This window comes from Lolium perenne, chromosome 6, assembly GCF_019359855.2.
Source record: "Lolium perenne isolate Kyuss_39 chromosome 6, Kyuss_2.0, whole genome shotgun sequence".
In the NCBI taxonomy this organism is placed as follows: domain Eukaryota; kingdom Viridiplantae; phylum Streptophyta; class Magnoliopsida; order Poales; family Poaceae; genus Lolium; species Lolium perenne.
The window spans coordinates 149,344,376-149,367,577 of record NC_067249.2 but is presented as its reverse complement, the minus strand read 5'-3'; the positions used below and the strand labels follow the sequence as shown (position 1 = coordinate 149,367,577).

General features: G+C 41.7%; 1 protein-coding gene and 1 long non-coding RNA gene across 23 annotated transcripts; one reads left to right on the top strand and one right to left on the bottom strand.

Moving 5' to 3' along the window:
* The first annotated feature begins 8,807 nt into the window (after positions 1-8,807).
* On the top strand, positions 8,808-16,137 carry LOC127307224 (uncharacterized). Of its 22 annotated transcripts, none has more exons than XR_007855313.2 (10): positions 8,808-9,510; positions 9,627-9,984; positions 10,511-10,561; positions 11,837-11,869; positions 11,968-12,574; positions 12,700-13,107; positions 13,618-13,687; positions 14,641-14,767; positions 14,895-15,020; positions 15,617-16,137. It is a non-coding gene; the product is annotated as an uncharacterized lncRNA (long non-coding RNA). The 22 variants fall into 22 exon arrangements; XR_007855325.2 differs by having other exon boundaries at positions 8,808-9,984; positions 11,968-12,030; positions 12,465-12,574; positions 12,998-13,107; XR_007855312.2 differs by having other exon boundaries at positions 8,808-9,984; positions 11,968-12,030; positions 12,465-12,574.
* Positions 16,138-19,742: 3,605 nt separating this feature from the next.
* On the bottom strand, positions 19,743-20,423 carry LOC139832528 (uncharacterized). Its single transcript, XM_071822308.1, has one exon. The coding sequence runs from the start codon at positions 20,421-20,423 to the stop codon at positions 19,743-19,745; it is 681 nt and encodes a 226-aa protein (XP_071678409.1).
* Between the last annotated feature and the right edge of the window lie 2,779 nt (positions 20,424-23,202).

Below are 23,202 nucleotides of genomic sequence, written 5' to 3'. Positions count from 1 at the left end.
GCACTTTTCGAGTTGAACAGAAGAAGATTTTCGAAAAAATTGATTACTGTACTGCTGTCAAGTTTTGGCAGATTTCTGCCACTTTGCTTTTCTGTGATTCTTTTAGTTTTCATTCTCTTGATTTTGCTTTGTTTCTTTTCTAAAACTCAAAAAGACCAAAAATATTTCTGTTGTTTCTCTTCATTATTTGTTTATTTGGTTTCTTATTCTTATTTTGCTTTATTTGCTATCGTTAGTTTGCTATGAGAAAATCCAAAAAGATTTTGCTTTGTTTACTTCTTTCCTTTTGTTCTTGTTTCTAATTCGAAAACACCAAAAATATTTATTGTTCTTCTTTGGTTTTGTAAAGTTTATTATGGAGTTCAGCGGTCTCCGGTGGTTGGAGCTTGGTTTTCACTTCATATTATTCAAGCTACACAAGTGAAAGGCAATAATGACGATCTACGACAACTTGACTGTGGTGAGAGGCTGGTATGAACTCTATTTGTTTTCATTTTTGTACATATACTCATCCATGTGAGCATGCTTAGTTGGTTCATGTGAGGTATATGTCATTTAATGAAAGTCTAGTAGTTCATGATCTCTCTGTTTAGCTCCAATTTATTAATATGAGCAGTCTTGATCCCAGTTTCTCTAAATCCAACATTTGTTAGATTTTAGCGGTCAACTTACTATCTATGCACCCGTATGATTCAGCACCTTAGGGCCCACTTTTTGAAACCATATATTTTGCCTTAAGATTTATGGGGGTGCTTAACAAGTTGCTATAAGGTTCTGAGTCGTATATACTGTCATGTTTACAAGGGTGCGTAATGGACTAACGTGTTGTGCCGATTTGAAAATGTATTATTTTAGGTACTTATAATTGCCTACTTGGTACTTGGTACTTGATACATTTCTACAAGCAGAATTTTTTTTGCCTACTCTTTGAACTGGGGTGTTGGATGTGTCAGTGCCTAACTAATACTTTTGGTGCTTAATCACTAGGTGCTGAGTGCTTCAGGTGCTGAATCATGGGTGCCGAATGTATTCCTTGTAGTCTGGCCGGAGCTCTGGAGGTCTATATGCTGTGCCTTGATATAAATCATATTTAAGCTAATTCTTGGCTACTTGAATTTGACTAGTGCTTGTAGTTATCTGTCAGATTATCATTGTAGTTGTGTATGGCTTGCGGTGCCGAATCATATGGCTTGCGGTGCCGAATCATATGGCTTGCGGTGTCGAATCATATGGCTTGCGGTGCCTCCTACTCCATGCATTCTCCCAGACGAATTTGTTTGGGACAAGGTGCTTGATGAATTTAATGATGGCGCACTGGTTTAATGCCATGGACTTATTTGCATGCACATTTGCTTTTGCATGAGATCATGTGTCACCCTTTTTGGCTGGGAGATTTTGTTTGCTAATTCATGAATTGGAGTGTTTTGTTTCTCTAATACTGAACAATCTGTATCATAGATCCAGTATGAGAAACTACTCTGAGGTGCTGATTCATGTGGGTGCTTAACAAGCTGCCCTGAGGTGCTGAATCATATGGGTGCTTAACACGTTTTTGTGTGGTGCTGAATCATACGGGTGCTTAACAAGTTTCTGTGTGGTGCTGAATCAGTGTTTATGCATTACTATGGTTATATATTGCAGGGCCGGGCCGGCTAAATCTGGGGCCCTGTGCGACACTCTAAAAGTGGGCCCTATAGCACTAGAAAATTTTGACTATTCGATCATTATAGCATATATATCAAAGTATTTTACATAGAAATTAGATATATCAAGAAGCATACCTATTAAACTCGGTGTTACATAATATTTATTTGACCAATATCATTGTTGGGTTCTTCAAAATAAAATCTTCAATAATATCCTAATAATCAATCTTCTCCAACACTTCACTCGACCTCAACATTATTTCGATCAGTGTAAGGAACAATAGCAAGTGCAAGAGTTGAAGAATCAACATCAACTGACTGATTATCTTTGTACGCGTTTATTTTCTTTTTAACAAACTTGTCTATTGCACCTTTTTTTAGATTGAATCATTTTTTCTTCCTTTTCTTTTTTCTTAGGCTTTTTTTTTTGACACAAATACAGTGGGGAAGGTCCCCACTGTGTCATTTTTCATTTTATATAATCACATATGTACAAAATGTACTTATTACATAATTCACAAAAGGTCTAACCAATCTTGCATACCATCCTTTAGACTAGGTTTAACTCTATGTCTAATAGCACCAAAGCTATCTTTAAAATGCCAAAAACATGCTAAAAGATCTCTACTGTGATTATCAAAAATGATATTATTTCTATGGATCCAAATGCTCCAGCAGCCTGAAATCAAAGCCTCCTTGAAGAAAATATTATTAGATCTCCGTTCCCCATCTATCATCATATTGATATGATCCATATCCTCATTCCATTCCATACCAATCTTCCACCATAGGTTTCTGCTAAAATCACAATGGAAGAAAAGGTGTGCCATTGTTTCAATTGATTGATCATTACATAGTACACATTTGTTGCATTGCACATAGAATGATTTCCTCTCCATCATCTCTTTGGTATTTAGTCTGTCCTGAATTAATAACCAAAAGAAAAACTTTTGCTTCGGCAGGGCAGCAGATGACCATGTCCATTTAAATGGAAGTGGTGCTACAGGATGATTAGATAGAGCATTATATACCTTCTTAGTAGAATATGACTTTTCATTCTGTCTCAATGTCCATTTATCATTAGAATTCACATCGTTGCTAACTGACATAATAATTTGTCCAAGCTCATTGCATTGCTTTGAGATGCAATGTTTGTGATGGGATATTGAATAAATCAAATATATTACCCATGGCTATATTCTTGGCGTCCTTTACCGAAATCAACTTATCCTTAGCAAATGAAAACAAGTGAGGAAACTTCTCCTTAAGATTCAACTGCTGCCACTTGTCATGCCACATAAATGTTGTCTGTCCAGCCCCAATTTGGCAAGTAGTCAAATCCTTAAATGTGGCGATCAGAGATGTACAATCTTTCCACCAAAATGATCCTTTTTGATGATTATGCTCTGGTAACTTTCCATGTTGATAATAAGCAACCCAGATTAAATTGACCCATGGAATATCTTGTCTGTTATAAAACTTATATAAATTTTTCATTTGTAAAGCCTTATTCTCACGCAAACCTAAAACACCAAGTCCCCCAGCTCTCTTGGGCATACAAACTTTCTTCCAACTTACAAGACATTTACAGATTTATGTATATCTTTGCCTTGCCATAGGAATATCCTGCATGCTTTCTCAACATGATCAATATGGGCATAATGTACTTTCATGGCACACATAGCATGATTGGGCATAGCAGCAATAACAGCTTTGATAGTAACCAATCGGCAATCGTATGACATCATATTAGACAGACTGACAATCTTTTGTCTACCTTGCAGATCATAGGTGTTAGATCTTCAATTTTAGGTCTGGTAGTGCCCATGGACAAACCAAGATATGTGAAGGGTAATGACTCCACTTTACACCCAAATAAACCAGCCAGATCATGCACTTTTTGCTGGCTTGTGTTAATAGGGATCATAGAGGATTTATGAAAATTTATTTTAAGAAAATTTATTTTTTCTTAGGCTTTTGAAAATCAGATTCGGGATTTCCCATGTTGACTCCTACAAAAGAGATAAACAAGGGTACAACACAATTAAACGAATTTGGGAATTGGGATTTAAAAACACCTAAGCGAGTACCGTCTTAGAGCATCTACTAGAGTAAAAACATAACAAGAAAAGAAGTAGAGATGTCGCACAGCCGCACCTGTTGACTGTTCTGTTGAGCTGGTGGAGCTGGTAAAGTGTAATCCAATATTCCAATCGCAAGATCAATCGGGCAGGGCCTGCTGGCTGTCGATCGGAATCGGGCGCAGAAGAACACCACGGAAAGATGGATTGATTTGGGAATGAGGCGATCGGCACAAAGCGCCAACTGACGCGGTTCGACGCTTGGTTTCCGGCTCCGGTAGCTTCCTCTTCACGTCGCTGCGAGGCTGGGCTGGGTCTCTCCAATCATTCGGGAAGGCCGAAGGTGTAGGCATGGCAGCCAGGCCCTTTATTTTTGCCGTATAACTATATAGGCCTGTACCAAAATTTGGGGCCCCAAAAAAAATTGGGCCCTGTGCGGCCGCACACTTTGCACTCCCGCCGGCCCGGGCCTGATATATTGCCTCACTATAGTGCTGAATCAGAGTACGAGATCCAGGCCGGCAAAATCAGGGGCCCTGTGCGAAACCTGAAAATGGGCCCCTTTCTCATTGAGCAAATATTACTAATTACTAATTACAACATATATGTGTCTTAGATGGACGCTTAAAGTGAAGAACTACTATCGACACTTGAAGATTCTAAACCGTGGTAAGATCGTCTTAAAAATAGAGGAAACATATAGTTTAAAACCCCAACCGCACATATAGTCCTACCAAACAGACCTAAATCTAATGGTTTTTATGCATTTAAACTATAATAGAAAAATAATTTCCCATAATCTCATTAGCTGATAGCATGTAAAGCTATCCCAACAAGTATATTATATAGACAAGCCCATTATAAGAATTATCATATCATCATGATAGGAATACAATATCACAATATCAAATTTACCTCAATCTCTATAAATCAAGATCAAGGTAATTAATTGTTTGATTTGAATATGAGAAGTCAAGATATTGTAGTACAAACTTTCTAATCTATTTAAGACTTGAAATTGAAATTTGTTTCAAAAGTAGTAATAGCATGATTCATACATGCAACCTTCTCCCAGTTTTATTCAAAGCTCATAAAAATAAATAATGAAACATTACGTATCATAGGCATAACATGGAATAGAAAAAGTCGGGGAAAAAAAGCACAACGCCTGAAGGAATCGAACCTCGAACCTCCAACAACGTAAAATACAAGCACGCCTAAGCGTACAACCAATTGAGCTATGATAGTTCCGATATTAACTTCTGAAATAAGATATTATATATATGCTACACGAAAGGCCAACTTAGAAATTATGGGCCCCAAAAATTTCTGGGCCCTGTGCGGCCGCACGGGCCGCACTCCCGTCGGCCCGGGCCTGGTGCTTATTTTGTACTCTACAATCTAGATGTATCTGAATCATTAAGTTGAATCATGGAATCATGAGCTTAATTCATACTTATTTCGATTTTATTCATGAGCTGAATCATTATAGAAGTCTTCAGTGATGCAGGTACCGAATCATAGGCCGGCCGACCGAGTCACTCCTGAGTGAAGGTACCGAATGAAGGTTGAAGCAGGTGACGGCAGGCCCATCCTGAGACGGATGACAGTGGTGGGATGTTAAGTACCGTGCCACTACCACTCAGCCCAATGCCCAGATCGGGTACCTAATTGATTCAAATTTTGAATCACCTTCTGCTAGGCCATGTGCTGCAACACCAGTGTGCGCAGAAGGCCCAGCACAAGACAGCAGACTGCAGCTTTTCTGTTTTGCCTGTTTGTGAATCCGATTTTGAACTGCAAATTCAAAAAAGAATCTGACTCCATGCAGTATAAAGTTTTGCACAGTCTGTACGTGTTTCCATTTTTGCCACGGTCTGACCAAGGGCAGGCCATGCAAATGTTTTGCACAAATGTTATGTGATATAAGAAAATGGGAGGTGGTCCAACCCAAGTACTCATCTTGATGAGCTTGTGTGGTGCTAGATGCGGTCACCTGGGTACTAGCGCGTACCAAATGTCTGTCCTATATATCTATATCTATACCTAATAATAAAGGAGCTAAGGTTTCTGCCAAAATTTTCGTCAAACAATTTTTTGGACCGTTTTACCCTCCCACCAAATCGCATAATACAGGAAACTGCACTGATACCGGTTCGCTTGGTTCCCATCGACAGATCGCTCGCGCTGGGCGAATGCTCTGGGCTGGCTTTGTTCCATGCTGTGGGTGGGCCTGTGTATTAAACGACCCAATAAACATATGGCTGGGTGTCAGCTTCGTTCGCCTTGGCCCGCTTCTTTTCCATGGTCGACGGAGGTTGCCGATCTCGAAAAAAAAGACAGAGGTTGCCGATCAGATCCCTTCGTATCGTCGCGTCGAGCAATCGTTCAGCAAACGAACTCCTAGCGCCGCACGTCAGGTTATTTTACCATTGAGACTCAGGTCAGAACACGATACCATGGGACACCGATCCCTTAGGTAAACCTAGGCACCATAAATAGTCGACAGAAAACGCCCAAAAGCGTCGCACCGTGAAACCCTAGCTCGCCCCCATGGCGTTACCTTCCGCCGCCGTCCTCCGTACCGCTTGAACGCCGGCTACGTTTCCCATTAGGTTGGTCATGTACAGCTGGTCTCCTCCCTTCCTCACGGGTAGGATGCAGCCCATGTAGACCATCTCCGATGGTCCGACCTACCTTGAGACCATCCATTGGGATGACTCAGGTGCGCACCGCCGGGTGGCAGGGTGGATTTCGAGCTCCGTGTGCCCGCCTGCTTCCGCAGCAACCGCAACGTCCCGACGGTCTTGGAGTTGTCTTCGACGAGCTCTAGGAGCAATCTTCGACGAGCTCCATGGTCCCCCGGAAGTGCCACCCCCATGCCGACAGGGAGGGGTGGGTGGCAGATCGGCAACGATGGCCATGTCGACCTCCTTGAGCATGAAGGTTGCAACAACGCCGATGAAGGCGCGGTATATCACAATGACGACCTTTTGGCAGCTCGAGGGAGGTGAGTGCAACTAGCTTGTCGAGGATCGTGCCCCTATGGATCGATGCGACAGCAGCTGCAACGGCCAGTCTGTGCCAGAGTACGATGCATCGTGTGAAACTCCAACTCGAGATCAAACTTCCGCCGTCTCACAGCCTGGAAACCGGGGAGTTTAGTGACGCGTCCCACAGCGCGCACGCCCTTCTGTTGTTTCCTTGGGAGGAGAATATGAGTACCAACTACCAAGGCCTTTGGCGCAGGCCAAGTCCAATGCCGCTGGTGCAGGCCGAGTTCAGTACATGCACCGCCATCGTTCTTCTCAATTCATAGAACAGGTTCAGTACCGTTTTCATGTAGATAGTACTACACTCAAAGGCCGCCTGCACGGCAACGGGCAGCCGTGGTGGGAACGCAGAACGCACCCGCAGCCTGCAGTGCCACCGACCCGATCAGGGCCTCCTCAGCATATCCTTTATCCATACCATCTCAGTCCTGGGGAGAGACGGACGCGGCACAACAGCGGCGGCGGACCCTCACTGTCGTCCATCGTCGGCGTGTTCGTCCAAGGACCGAGGTGTCGCCCATGAACTTAGTCCAGGCGAACGCGCAGAGCGGCGGTGCACGCGGCCACAACAACTCCCTGGTCAGGAGGTTCTACTTGCTAGGACGCATCCGCATCGCACTGCAGCTCGTCGCCGAGGCAAAGCCTGGACACCAGGATGCTGCGCTTCACTCTCACTCCTTCCGGACACAGCAAAATACAGACCAACAGTTTGTTCATTTGTCAAAGTGATGACTGATGTACACTCCAATGTGTTGTTTGATTTAGGCTGCAGCGGAACGGCACATTATTCAGGTTCAGATGGACACAGACTAGGTGAACCACTCCTCCGATCAAAATAATGTTGTTAGCCTAGCTGCTTATTAAACTAGAATTTGCATGTTTAGGCTTGTTGATTGAGAGCATTTTCTGAAACTTCTGTTGGCCATGCAGCATTTGTAGTGGAAGGGCAAGTGAAATTGAAGACTGTTGGTGCCAGCTACTAAAATATTAGCAAGAAATTTAAACTAATGTATCCTGAAGTCTTAGTTTGTATTTTTAAACTTATTAAGATTTGAGTATCCCTACTGAATGGAATTATGCTTTATTTGACATAGCTTATCTTAGGAGTAAATAATGTTATTATTTATAAATAGGAGAAAATGTGATCATCAACATCGATGATGGAACCGAGGAGCAGTGTCATCCCGGATGATATAATGGAGGTTTGAGATTTTGTTTCTCCCGATGCAACGCACGCGCACTTTTGCTAGTATATATATATAGCAAGACCATTCTCGAACCCCCATGGACCGAGCCGAACCACGGAACCAACCGATTCGGCTGAGAAAACCCACCCCGATACCAACCTACGCTTCTCCTAAGGCCTTGTTTGGTACTAGAGTTTTAGGCCTTGTTTACTTCTCTCGTATTTTTTTCCCCAATGAGTATGGGGATGGGAGGGGATTTGGTGTCACCCAATCCCCTCAAATACCCTTCCCCAAAAATACACTAGTATGATGGAGAGTTTTTGATTTAGGCAAAAAATGTAGGGATGGGAGGGGATGGAAGGGTATATCTCGGGATTATTTGGTTTAAAACCGGAGAAGTAAACGAACTAGTGGGGATTTTCCGGGATACAAATAATCTCCTCCCATCCCCATAAATACCTTAGAAGTAAACAAGGCCTTAGTGGGGATTAGTGGGGATAATCCGCTACAAATTTTAAATCTCCACTTATCCCCAATGCATGTTTGGTGCTAGAGTATGAGAGAGTTTAATCCCCACTTATCCCCACTTTTCCCCAAATTTTTAGTGTACTTTTTTCAATCCCCAATACTCTACCCCTACCTAGTGGATTGGGGATGGGGTTTTGTGGGGATTAGGTGATAGCAGTGATTCACCCAATACTCTAGAGTATTATCCCCACTAATCCCCACTGAAACACCAGTACCAAACAAGGCCTAACTGTGAACTCCCCGGGTACCGCGCCGCCCGGCCCCAACTCCCCCTTCGCCTTCTTCCCGGCGGCCGGCCCCAACCCCCCCCCCCCCCCCCCCCCGCCTTCATCGGCGGAAGCACCACATCCGCACCCCAACTTCTCCCCGGTGGCAGCCCACATCCCACCGCCCGCCTCCTTCCCCGGTGGTACCTCTCCCCCATGCGCACTAGAGAAAACCCGGCGCCGCTCCTCCTCCCAGCTCGCGCGCCACTCATCTCTTTGCCTGCAGCTCGCGTGCGGCCAAATCCCCTCCCCTGCAGCTCTTGAGCCGCCCATCCCGTGAAGCTCACGCGCCACCGCTCCCATCCCCTGCACCTCGAGCGCCGCCCTTCCCTTCCCTACAGCACGCGTGGATCCCTTTCCCTCCCCTGCAGCTTGCACGATGGCGCCCCGCCATCTCCATCCCTGCAACTCGCGCAGATCTCTTTCCCTGCAGCTCGCATGAAGTCGCCCCTGCTCCTCCACTTCGTCTCAACCGGCGGCGCCCTACGCTGCTGCTGAAAACAGCGTCGTCAAGCTAGAGGACGCCATGGCCAATTCGCGTCCTAGCTCTGAACTCCACGGCCACGGGAGTTCCCAATCCCGCCGCAGGAGAACACCTGAGACCACGCTAGTCTTCGCCCCCGTGCCGCTCCTCGTCGCTGGTCAGGACCCCGGCGGCCTGGCCCTCCTGAGCTCCGCCCCGCAGCCTCCCTGCTACATCGCGAGTCGCCGGTCCATTTTCCTTTGGTGATAGGAGCAACCCTACGCAGGTTGTACAGGGAAGCACGGGGGAAGCTAACTTCCGTTTTGCTCCGTTTCTCTTTTATTTCTTCAGGATCTTGGACAGTTCTTTCTTTCAGAAAATCTGCTCTCTATTTTGTTACAGGGAAGCACGGGGGAAGCTCACTTCCGTTTTGCTGCCACGCCATAACCCGGCGACCTCCTTCCATGGTTGCCACGCCCACCCGCTACAAGCCCCCTCACTCTCTCCCATGGTCTACCTCGCGCCATCCATGGGAGTTCATAGATCGGGGCTGTGGGAGTCCATCGGCGCCGCCCCGTGCTTCCCCCTGAGTGTAGCAGCGGCCTCCCCGAAATTCGTCGAGCGTGGGAGTGCTCTGACCAGAAACCCTGGATTCCTCTCCTCGGTGGCCACATGGTCGGTCCCTGATTAAGCATTCTCGCCTGCATCACTGGGTTCTGCGGTTGCATTGTTGAGCTCAACTTACCATCGGTCCCCGTGAGTATGTACTCACATATCTGATTACTTGATAAAGCACTCCATTCCCAAAGCCAATGATTATGCACGAGTGTTATTGCTGCTAGTATCTGCTAGCTATTTTCGAGTGGATCATAACGGGTTCTGATTACAGCATGCTAGTCTGGTTAGTTAATATACTTGCTGGCTTATGAGTCGATGTATTTCGTTGTCGATTGAATCTATTGTATATGTATTTAGTTACAGCATGGAAGTTCATTTGTTCACATGTATATACACTTTTCAGATTGGTTTTAGAATTGCGGGTGATGGTGCACTGCTTCTGAATTTCTGCTACTATATCTGAGACATTTTCTACAGATTGTCTATTCTTGATTTATTTGGGAAAAGTTCACTTTTCAGTGTCAGAAAGTTCATTCCTTGTTTCTCGGATGATATCTTTTTGGAAAATAGTACATGAAAAAGATGTATTTGTTGTTGATGTGCGGATAATAGGAAAATATCTCAAGTTCACTTTTCCTACTGATGAAAGTGCAGTTTTATATTTGCAGGATTTCGGGGAGTACATAAAAGTTCAGATGTCTGAACCCCCAACATCCAAGGTAATTGAGGCCCAGGGGCTTTGCTTCTCTCGTTATGGCCTATTCGTTATCTTCTCATATTCAAAAATACTATAGAAAGCTCTCTGCATTTCTCGTTATGACCCAGGTTTCTGCATTTTTTGCTCTACACTTCTTGAAATTCGTGAAGTTAATTTTTGATATGGCCGATGTGGTATGATGATTCATTTATATTCAGTACGTATGTGGGAAAATTAGTGTTTATCGCTTCAATTAGGCTGAAGGAGTTCATATTCTGGAGAGTACGTTCTGGACACTATAACTTCATATTGGTAGTTCACCAATTCTTTTTTCCATGATACACTTGTGTATTTGGGGCAGTTCTCATCTCCGACTCTTACTAATTTCAATCATGACTAGATCAAAACAGCAGTTCGCTTTATTATTTCAATCAGTTCACTAATTCGACATAAAATAGTTTAGTTGGCAAAAATAAAATAAAAAAGGTAAAACAGTGGATGCAATCCAAGCTAAGGCAGAGAAGAAAGGTAGTGCAGTGTTGTTTTTGTTTTGGTTTATGTTAGGTAAACGAAACAGGAAATTATATGAGATAGAATTATGTGTAGCCAAATTAAGCATGCTTAGTTTTTTAACGTTGGTCTTAGTACTGCTCTTGGTATATATGCATTCGTGCTTTTGAACATTCAGGTAAAAAAGATTGGTGCCCTCTGTATGCATTAACATGGAAAGTTCATTTCTTGCTGTCGTGAAAATCCACATCGCCTTCGCAGAAATCCATGTGCGCCGCTCTGGAAGTCTTGGGAATATGGACTATAGTCCACCGTACCATGCTCCTGCTCCTTGCGACCTTGCTGTGGCGTGTCGTATTGCCCGGAAGTCTAGTGAGCCGCCACCAGAAGTTCACATGCACCAAACTCTGCATTGCGTTTTGTTGTTGCTTGCCTATCTACGTAGTGTACAGGGTGCACTAAAAATATATACTATCGTGACCTTTTCGCTACCACAATATTTGTAATCACGCTTTAGCTTTTCCTTCCAAACCATACATCTTAGTTGTACGCTACCAATTGTTTGGGTTTGAACACGCCAGGAGTTTAGTTTGTAATGCATAGAAGTTCATTTAAATTTGGTGAGTTTGAAAGTGTTGAACTGCTGTTAGTGTGGACTGTGAACTGCACAAGGTACAACTAGGAGTAATAGTTCTATAATTAATGAATAGTAGAGCCTGGACAGAGGCAGGGTATTGTCATTTAGGAATGCATGCTTGTGCTCACTTGATTTCCTTGTTAACTGCAGTGATGCCCGTTTTCCTCTACATCTCAATCAGAGGTACTTTCAAAAGCCTCACTACTATAGAAAAGGCTTAAAGAGGTTAGAATTATGGCACATATGAATTCACTAAGAGTTCTTAAACTTTGATTTTGCAGAAGTTCTATTTGTACACATGTGAAGTCCATCTTCCCCTGAAGCTGCTAAATCCCATCCCCGGTGTAAGGGAAGTGCATCTCTGTGTTTGTTGCCTACTCTATTACAGTTTAGGAAATTTAATTGGCTACTAAAAGAGAGTAAAATCAGTGAAGATCTACTGCTATGTATTTTTTTTGCTTTGATTGATTTGCTGGTTGGTTGGTAGTTGGTAAAAAATCGTAGTAAGCATCAAGATAATTCAGAAGTTCCGAACTTTTAAAAAAGTGTAGTCCAGTCCGGCGCATGCTAGAAGTTCATCTTGTGTTTGTCTCGCTGCAATTTGTCATCTAGTAGTGTGCATGGCTGAACTATCTTTATTCTACTAGCTGTCCTGATATTCTGTATTCACAAGCTATAGGATGTCATGTTGGTGTGCCAATTCATCTATTATTACATATGTATGAAAAAATCACCTTCACAGGGCATGAGCACTCAAATTATTCCTATTTTACCTCAGGCGATTTCACCCGGGAAGTTCAGCGCGCCCCCATCGGGAGTCCACCGTGCTCAGAGCTCGCGCGCCGCCCCTACGTACGCCCGAGTCCTACCCCCTTCCTGGAAGTGCAGGTGCGTATAAACAGGCAGAACACTGTTCAAATATCAGAATCACACGGTGTTTGACATATATTGTGGAAACATCGATACATAGTGAAGTTTAGATGATGAACATCTGAAGTTCACTTGATGAGCAGTGAAAGTTCATGGAGAGAGATCATGGGGCGGTCGACTATCTGGCTATGGTTTCTACGTTCATGTGAAAATGGGCAACATAATTTTTTAGTACGGTTATTCGCCCCTTTACCTTGATATGGAGCATGTCATTGCAGACAGGAAAGCAGCAGGGCACTTTACACGATGCTCAATAGTAGGCATACTCCAACACTAGACAAATAATCATAGAGCCGCATCAATTCCATGATTCATGCAAAAAGAATCATTTGTTTTTATCTGGTCATTGACTAACAAATTTTTTAAACATCATACTTGCAGTGTTTGGTTCAAAAGTTCTGTTATTTGGGACACAAATCTGACAGACAACAACCTCACCCATAAAAAATGAAAAAGAAGTAGTTCCAGATGGACGCCATGGAAGTTCACTGGTTAGTTAAATCACCTCTCACCTCTTAGGACAGTCCCTTTCTTCTGTATGTATTTGATATAGAGGCAGAGGTGGATCCTTCTACGGAAGAAAGGTAGTTCACATTGTTCACCATTGTGAGTTCACTTGTTATTTTCTTGGAGTTCGTTTTCTGACTAGCGCTTTAGTTCAAAAGCGAAACAAAGAAGATACATTGCTTTGAAGTTCACCTTTGTCTCTCTGAAAAGTTCAGTTTTAAATTACCAGAATGTTCCCCTTTTTGAATAAATAAATTTAGTTTACTATAGAAAGGAAGTCCACCTATTAAACAATAATAGGTTATTAGCTTAAAAAAGAAGTTCAATAGAGTATAGGTTATTAGCTTCAAAAATCACGAGGTTCAGTTTTGTATTCTTCAGAAGTTCTGTTTAGTATTTCTTCTGAAATTCAGTTCAAGGTCATGTAAAATAAAAATTAGAAACTTCACATTCTCTATTACATACAGTACACTTTTTTGGTATTGGTCGTGCAGGTTCATTTGACAGGATGCAAAGTAGTACAGCCGTCGGGTGCTCTTGCTGCAATGTTGCTGATACGAACTGGTAAGCATTACAGCTGTCGGTTTCTTGCGGACCTATTGGTATGAATATTAGTTTCCCAGCCCTTTTTCCCATGTCGATATGGATGCACTAGTAATAAAATGCATATGTATGGATGATGCATATATGGCCAACTCTAGTACTTCACTCTTAAAAGCTCCAGTAGTTACTTTTTATGAAAAAAATAATGTTTCTGTCTTGGATGTATGTGTTGAACTAAATAGAAAAGGACGGTGGTTGCCAAGTTTACATCAGTAACGTCAGTTCACATTTTGTTTTGCAAGGAGTTCATACTTAATATATCGGAAAGTTCACGTCTTCCATGTAAAAAAAACTCACATGTTCTATCATTGGAGCTTGCTTTGTTTGTGTCCAAATATTATTAGTGCACCAATTCGGTCCGAGCGGTACACTCCAGTTGATGGAACTACAACACTCACATGTAAGGAAGTGCACTCTTTTAATTAGCTCAGGGTGTATATTTTTCGTTGGGAAGTTCAACTAATTTTAATCAAAAGTTCACATCATCGCTAGAAAGTTTATTTCTTGCTGTCAAACATTTTACTTCATCGATGAACAAAACTGTAAAGTTCGTTGTAGAAAACAAAAGAAGTGCATTCCCTTCACTATATTAAGATATCGAAGTCTAGATGAGTGTTACTAGATGACAATATGATATGGCTATGAACTACTGGTCAACTATGTGCCTTTATTATAATCCCAACTTTTCTGAGTTTTAAGTTCACTTCTTATAATCCGGGAAGCTCACTTTTTCTAATCCGTGAAGCTCACTTCTCCTAATCTGTGAAGCTCACTTCTCTTAATTCGCGAAGTTCACATCTACTGCTATTTTCATTTTATATATTACTGCTAGAATATTTGTGCCTCGGGGATGTATGATTCTTGTATATGCAATAGTTTTATCTTATGATGATGCAATAGTTTTTATAATGCAGGAACAGATGTTGTCTTCAGCGGGAACAGTTCGCCTGCATATAAGTTCACTTCTTATCTTGATACAGTGACATTGGTGCAGTTCACTGTAAGCCATTGTGCGGTTCAGTTGGTTGCTGTTTGTCAAAGGTACGCTACCTCCTCTGAACTCCAATAGCTTTGCAGCATCTTTTCTTTCCAAAATGAAGTGCAGCATTTAAGAGATACTATCTATGATGTTTGTGTCACTAGGAAATTCACTTTTACTTTTTTCCAGGGGAGTTTGCTTTGTCTGAAGGCGAAGTTCAGTTTTCTTTGCGGAACAGTTCGTTTCATAATCAACAAGCTATATATTGATCAGATATTTATTTATTTATCAGAACATAAGATGCACGGAGCCAAGGTAATGTTGAACCACTTTCCAGGGGCTACTTTTACAAACATAATCAGCTAGCTATTCATTAATCAGCTAGCTATTCACTAATGCGACATTATATTGAACATATCTTTTCACTCTTTGTTGTGATATTTCAATGTTAGTTAGTAGAACATGCTACATTATCTTTAATAGAAGTTTATATAGTTCAAGGAAAAAAGGAGTAAATATCTGTAATGAATGCTGAAGTATTAGGCAAAAAAGTATGCTAGTACTAGGAGCAATACACTTCAACGGCGCAGTATTCTCAATTTTTTTGCTCAGTTCTCTTAAACTGCAAGTAATTTATTTTTAAGAAAGGTACACTCTTTTGTTGCAAAGTGCAGTTCGTTGGCCGTGGAAGTTCATTTTCTTTATTGTGAAAACGCAGATTATTTTTAGATACTAATGCTAGTACTGGTGTTCATCTTGTAGAATCTAGTAGTGCTCTCTCCTTTGAATACTCACCTTTTTCTGATTTGTTTGGAAGATAGCTTCAGCAGTTTCTGATCAACTCTATGTTCTTTCATTATAATCAAATATTTCGAGTTTTTTATTCACCTAATTTTATCATTTGGTGCCAGGTACTTGAGAAGCCCACTCGCATCGTCCGAGCATCACATGCATATACAACAAGGACTCCCTGATCACCGCCAACCCGATGAGGCAATGCCGCAGAGGACAAGGACATAAATGTGGTGCTAGCCTACGCTACTTCTAGGAGGTGGATGCGGCTTGGCGGTCGCTCCCTGTCCATGGCGTCCTTCAAGCCCAAATGTCGCGCCGCGGGGGCGTCTGTTGTAGGAACATTCCCAGGACGGGCACGGTGCTGAGTGAAGCTTACTGATACTAATTTGTGGAGTTAACTTCTCTATTCGTGAATTTTGTGTGTCCTGATACTTCAATTTAGACTATTCCCACAAGATGGATTTTTATTTGAGTCTACTAGATAGATTGGCCGTGAAGTTCGCTTCTGATATTTGGGTTGACGGGTGGATGACTTTTGTATATTAATTATGTGTGAAGTTCACTCTTATGCATCTAGAGCAGTACACTTCTTGAAAAAGATGTTCAGTCACGTATGAAAAAGATTATTTCTTCGGTAGGAAGTTGTGCATTGAGTGAGCGTGTAGTGAGCAGGTGCCAGTTCCCTACTTGGCTATGCATGATTGTGATTTCTATTTTATTCTTAGCATATTGGTGTGTTTGTGCTATTGCTGAGTAGTTGGCATTGTCTTATAAAATTGTGTAAAATGTGCTGCAGTACACATGCTATGCATTCACTTGTCTTTGTCAGTACATCTGGACTTGTGCGTATATATCTTTGATGTAAAATCCACTTGTTTGGCTTTGGTATTAAACAAAGAAGTTATATTTTTTATAGGGAAGTTCGCTCTTTGGACTTCACCAGTTCACTTTAAAATAATGACAACCCCACAAAATAGTAAAGAGAAACAAAATAACCGAAAACTCCATAGAATGAACTTTTCGTCAAAGTATAGTGAATTGCATGCAGCAACTGTTAACTAGTTCAGCATTAGCAAACAAGCTCAAAATTTATTTTTTGTTAATATTAACTTTGAACACGGGGGGAGTTCACCACCAAGAACATACTAGAAATGTGCTTTTGTCAAACTTCACTTTGTGCGCGAAAGTTCACTTTGAACATGTACGAAGTACATTTTAAGCATGACTGAAACTTTTGATCCGCGAGCGGAAGTTCACTAACAGATATCAAGAAGTTCACTTCCATATTCGAGCAGCTCATCTACTCTATTTTTCTAGGAGGAAATTATATGAACAGAAATCATTCGTACAACCTCTTATTACGTAAATCGACCGGCGCCACATACAATTATCATTTATATAACTCTATTAATAATCCAACACACCGCAAATGCCACACTTAATCAATCTAGATGAGCCAATATTGAAATGTTGTCATGTCGGCGTTATATCTAATTTTGCATATTTCTGAAATTAAACTTAAACCGTTTAGAATTTGGAAAAATATTACATATGAAAAAGCTGCGCCTAATCAATATCTTTTCAATGCAATATCATTTGGAACATTCCGACGAGTGGTTCGAAAATAAACCCCAAAAAATAGTACGAAAAACCGAAAAGTTTTATTCATGAAAAAGGTGCGCCTAGACATCAGCTTTCCAACGACATATCATACACATCAATCCGATAAACGGTTTGAAAACTGGACCCCATAAACTACACGAAAATAGAGAAATCCGTGAAAACGTTGTTTTGTATATTTAAAATTAGTTCTAAACAGTATAGAATTTGGGAAAACGATGAACATGAAAAAGTAGCGAAATTTCCGTACGAATCCAATGGTATATTTTACGTATCAATCCGATAAGTGGTTTGAAAATCAACATAAAAATACTGTCCGCACAAACATGCAATTCTGGTATTCCGTCGAGAAGTTCACTAGAAACAACCAGGAAGTTCGCTATATTTTCTGAAGTTCACTTCAAACTAGACTAAAGTTTCGGAAGTTCGCCCTGTACAATATTGAAGTCCGTCGAGAAGTTCAGATTCATGGAAGAAGAAGTTCACATCCATGTACCGGGAAGTTCAGAAAGGGTTCGAGAATACCGGTTCACATCCATATATATATATATATATATATATATATATATATATATATATATGAGTACGGATTTGCTGCAATGGTGGGTAGCTACCCATACTATAGGAGCCGTTGGATGGTTTGCATCTTAAACGGTCACCTAACGACTAGTTGACGGCCTGACTCTAGGTAGCATGCTCCTGATCAAAAGGACGTGGGTCCTACTATATGCTGCTATCCTTTATCACAGTGCACTTGATTTGAAGATCGTTTGGGTAAGAAAAAGATGAGAAAAAGTAACAGATACTTTGTCAGTAAAAAGGAGAAAAAAGATGAGAGAGAGCGACTAGCAAAAGAAAAAAGAGAGAGAGAGCGGCAGGCCTCGCATAGTTATGTCTTGCAATAGAATATTCATGTTTCTTATAATATATGCATCCTGTCTGACCCTCGGTTCAGTTGGCTTCTGATACAAAGTTGTGTTTAACTAAGTATGGCCTAATTAATTAAGAGTCATTATTTCCTAGTACATGCTGTAAGAATATAGTGTAGAAATCATCACGGATTGCTGCCCAATTCCAGTCCCTAACAAAAAAATTAAGAAATGCAACCAATTTTCTTGAGAGAAAAATAAAATAAAATTTCATGACTTGTTTTATTAACGGAACAACTCTATTTTGCCTTTATGACTTTTTAAGGGAAGAAACAGCTCTATTTGTCCGGTATTGCAAACACGGAAACTAGTGCTATCATGACTTTTTTTCAGGGAAGAAAAACGACTATTTCCCTGATACTGCAAACACCAAAACTGGTGCTACTGCTCCTGCCACCGATATACTCTAAGTTGTTTTCTAATTGAATACAAACCTCCTAATAATAAGCTAAAGTGTGACATTAAGGTTTCACATGAACATTACATTACACTGTCTGTGTTAGGCAAGAAGGCCTTGAGTCACCACCTGCTGCAACCTAACAGCTCCTCCGTACTAAAATAATCACCCGACCGTTGTTGTCATCCTTGTAGTTGAGGTTCGGGCTTGGATTTGGCTGAACAGCTAATCGGAATTCCAAATGGTACAACTGACACAAATATTGATCATAGTAGTACACGAGCGGGAGCGCTAATCCAAGAAGAAAAAAGCATTATCACCATATGCGTCAAAGACTCAAAGCTAAAATTTCTGGAAAAAAAGTGCCACAGAGATAAATAAAAAATAATTAAAAAAACAAGAACTAGATTAGAATCTGCTCAGCGACAAGCATGAAATCGCTGCAAGAAACGGGCATAGACAGTCCTGGAGCCTGAGAGCAACAGTAAGGAGATGTTGACAGACTTACAGATGGACGAAGAGAACATTAATCAAATCAAACCAGCTAACAAGTACATCACATATAGCTAATCGAATCAGCTGAGCTAAAGAATCCATCACACACACATCTCGGTATTCCTTACCGGAGCTGCCGATGGAGAAGCATGCTCCATCACCACTACTAATTCCTTTTTTGTTATTAATAGTGGTTTTCATATATGAATATGTGAGCACTATCCATGAATTCCCATTTTGACTTCAAGTGAAGAACCTTGCCAATGTCCTATCCATCTTGACTTCAGGTCAGTGGCGGTGGCAGAACAATTCGTCCACCACGTCATCGCGACCCTCGAGGCCTCGATAAGGTGCTTCGTGGAACAGGGAGCACACCGCCCACCATCTCCCAGGACCTTCGTCACCTCCAGGGCGCTGCGGCGCACCGCCGCTTCCAGTCAAGCAAGAGGTCCCTGATGGTACTATTGGAGAGCAACAATAAGGAGATATATTGGGCTGCCTGAGCCTACCGTACGACAGATCGATACCCCAAAAGACAAATTAAAATGGCATCAAGAAAAAATTGTATGATTAGACCAGCTCAAAAGTCTATCAAAAACTGCTATTTCAGCTCAGCCCAAGAACACATCGCAAAAAAGAACGAATCAATCTCAGTCTCCCTCACCGATGCTTGTGGCTAATTAATATATATTTCTTTTTTTTTTCAAGAATACACCCTGGAAGGTGTATCAATCATATAGAAGAGTGCCAAGATGGCAAAGATTGCGCTACCACAAGTGGGGCAGCTCCCCAAACACACGCCTACTCTCCGTCCTGCCACGGTACAACGGTCGGATCAAGAAAAACAAAGAAAGTGCCACGGAAAAGCTTGGCTAGGCGCCACCGCTCGAACTCCTCCCGTACTTTGTCCCTGATGGCACCATGCGAAGCCACCGCTCCGTTGAAGACCACGTCGTTCCTATGCCTCCAAATGCACCAGAAGACAAGTATGATGGCAGTCCACATGTTCCGTCTGTGAGCTGTCGGACAAGCCCGGGACGTCCACCACTCCAGCAGATCGGTGTCTGGGTCCGGGAGCCACTCCTCCCTGCCCCAACACCTAAGAGCCCATGCCCAGGTCTCCCGCGCCACCACGCAACCCAGCAGCAAGTGCTGCAAGGTCTCCGGCTCCTGATCGCAAAGCGGGCAGGCCGACGGACACGGCAAGCCCCGACGTCGAAGCCTATCCGCCGTCCAACAACGGTTTTTCGAGGCCAGCCATGCGAAGAACTTGCAACTGTACGGCGCCCTAGACCGCCAGATCTCCTCTGAGATGGGGGCCCTCACCTGGCCCGCAAAGAAAGCTCTGTACGCCGACTGGGCGGAGTAGATGCCATCTGTCGACCACCTCCACAGCAACACGTCCTCCCGCTCCGGGACAAGCTGGACGTTCGCCAGCCTCTGCCACAACATGAAGAACTCTGGGAGGGCTGCCTCATCCATTGTCAACACCCGGATTTTTAAGTCCAGATGCCTATTATGCCATACATCGCAATCCCAGGAATATTGTTGTTGCGAGACATAATAGTTGAATATCATAGAGTCATCATTTATTACAACACATAATCGTCTTACACAGGTGGATCACATGATCCAATATTACAATAGTAGTTGATCTATCAATCAACGAACATCACAAATAGCGGAAGCGAAGTAGTAGTGGCTATCTAATCCACAGGCCAATGCTTGACGTCAGGAGCAGTCCTAGTTGTCGTAGACGTCCTGCTGTCCATCTTCCTCGTACTGCTGTTCACCTTCATAGTCTGGCCATTTGAATAGCCAGGGACAAAGCCATGAGTACTTTAAAGTACTCGCAAACTAATACTAGTGTAAGCACTATCAATTTTAGTAAGGGGATACTAAGCTCTAGGTTTATTTGCATAAAGCCAAGTTTATTTCATAAACATTTAGAAAAGACTCTTTATTTGCTAAACTAACTCAAGTGGGAACATTAGTGTCATTCCCACAAATCTGTTGTGATTCAATTCAAAGTCACCATTCACCTTTCAAATTCAAGTCACAGGTCATATGTCACATTTTTGAAAATGGTCTGATGACGAAACAGTATGGCCTTTCCAACCATCCATAACCGTGGACATGGCTATTCGAATAGTTCTACACTCTGCAGAGGTCGTACACTTGTGCCATAACATTTGCAATAATCCGTCAGGGTTAACTGGCCCTGATTTACCATACTCCGTATGCGGACTACCAACCATAACCTTTCACTTACATACTCTAGTATGAGCACCTCTCCCCATGAGCTTGGCCTCCCGGTGAAAACCGCAGTCAACCCGGGAACTGCACAGGGCTTGGGCCGTACATTCACCTCATATTAACATCATTTCTCATCAGTTCTTTTGTGGTAGAGGCAGCCTCCAGCCTAACCCCGATGACGCTTGTTTAGAGGGAACCCATACTAAAGCACATAAATTTCCAGTTAAGCCCTTACCCATGTTGGGTATTGTGGGGGTACTTTCAAATTGGAATGGTATCGCATCCGAACCCAACCATCAGTTTTTTGTAAAATTCACCAAGTCATTCACAAGTCATATTCACCTTCAAAATCTTTCAATAGAATGAATCATCATTCCAAGGTTTTCAAAGTCATTTCACTTCACAAGTTCCCAACTATTGTAGTCACTTTGAATATTTAGCACTAGCAACTAGTTATGAGATGTGCTAAGTATCTTGGAGCTTGCTAGGCTAAGTGTGATGCCCTTGTACTACTCCATAACTAAACCAAGTGAATCATGAATCAAAAAGATACTTTGATAAACAAAATTTGTAAAGCTTGTAAAGTAAAAACTTGGGATAGGAGCATTAATCATAAAATAAAAAGGTGGGGATGCCTTGCTCTTGTAGAGCTTTGCACTTTGCAAGAATATTAGCTTGCCTTGATTGGTGAGGTGATCAAAGTTTTCTGGCTCTTCCTCCTGGTAGAATACCTCCTCTTGATAGTCTCCGGTACTAGCGTCTATAGATGAATACGAGGATACAATCACCAAACAACACTTAAGTAATCTGAATTAGCCTTATTGGCTCACACAATTGATCTAGCACCACTACTTACATTTATTCACAAAGTATACTAGGGTTTCTTTATTTAACATTAGGAAAATAATTTCCTCTCATTGAAAATTGGAAGTAGGGTTTCTCTTTGGTTTGGAGAAATAATTTCCTCTCATTGAATTCTTCTTAAGATTTAATTTCTCTTATGAATAGTATATGACCTAGGTTGACCCAAGTCAACCTCTTCATACTTATCATTTGAGAAAATGATTTAAATGAGGTTCCATACCTCATGTAATTTAATACTAACATGGTAGTGATTTAATGCCACCAAATAATTCAATATGAGATTATGAGACCATGGTCACTACCTCATGTTGAATTACTTGAGAACAAGATTTAAATGAGAGGAATACCTCTCATATGATTTAACACATAGTTGTAACTAATTTAGTAAAAACTACTATTGAGGTGATTCAATATTCTCAAATAACCAGGGATGATCCCATGTTGACCAAGGTCAACACTTCACACTTAGTATTTGAGAAAAGGGATTTAAATGAGATTCCTCATCTCATGTGTTTTAAATACTAGTGCAATTTAAATACTATGTTGGTTTAAATTCTACAAGTGAGCAAGTATGAGCCTAAGCATTTAAAGGTCAAGATATTACTTCACATCACTTGTGAGAATGAATTAAATGAGGTGCTACACCTCATAGATTTAAATTCTAAAATTTGGGTATAGGTTATATGAGCTAGTATTGACTACATAGCCAATATTTTGATTCTAGCCCATGATCATGTACAGAACATATATCATATTTTTACATAATAAATTAGGGTTTGTTAAATGTGAATTATTGCAATTGGAATCAATTCAAAATTCAAATTGGTTGATTTTTAAGATTTATTTGAATACAGAAAAGTATCTGTTTTGTTATTTTTGCTATTCAAAAACTACACAACCTATAGGGTTGAATCCAGTAGGGTTAGTTAGAGCAAATCATAAGCTTTCCAGAACATTTTGATTTGCTAAAATTGAGTTTGTAGAATTTGAACTATTCAAAGTTGAAATTGGCAGCAGTATTGGATTTGAACTAAATGGATTAAACCAAATTTGAATTACTGGGCGACGCGGGAAAACCTAACGGGCCTAAATGAAATAACCAGGGTAGCACGGCCCAGCAACACAGCCCGTGTGCGCGGGC

Excerpts from the sequence above, each read along its gene's own strand:
- LOC139832528 (XM_071822308.1), bottom strand. The coding sequence starts at position 20,423 with ATGGATGAGGCAGCCCTCCCAGAGTTCTTCATGTTGTGGCAGAGGCTG.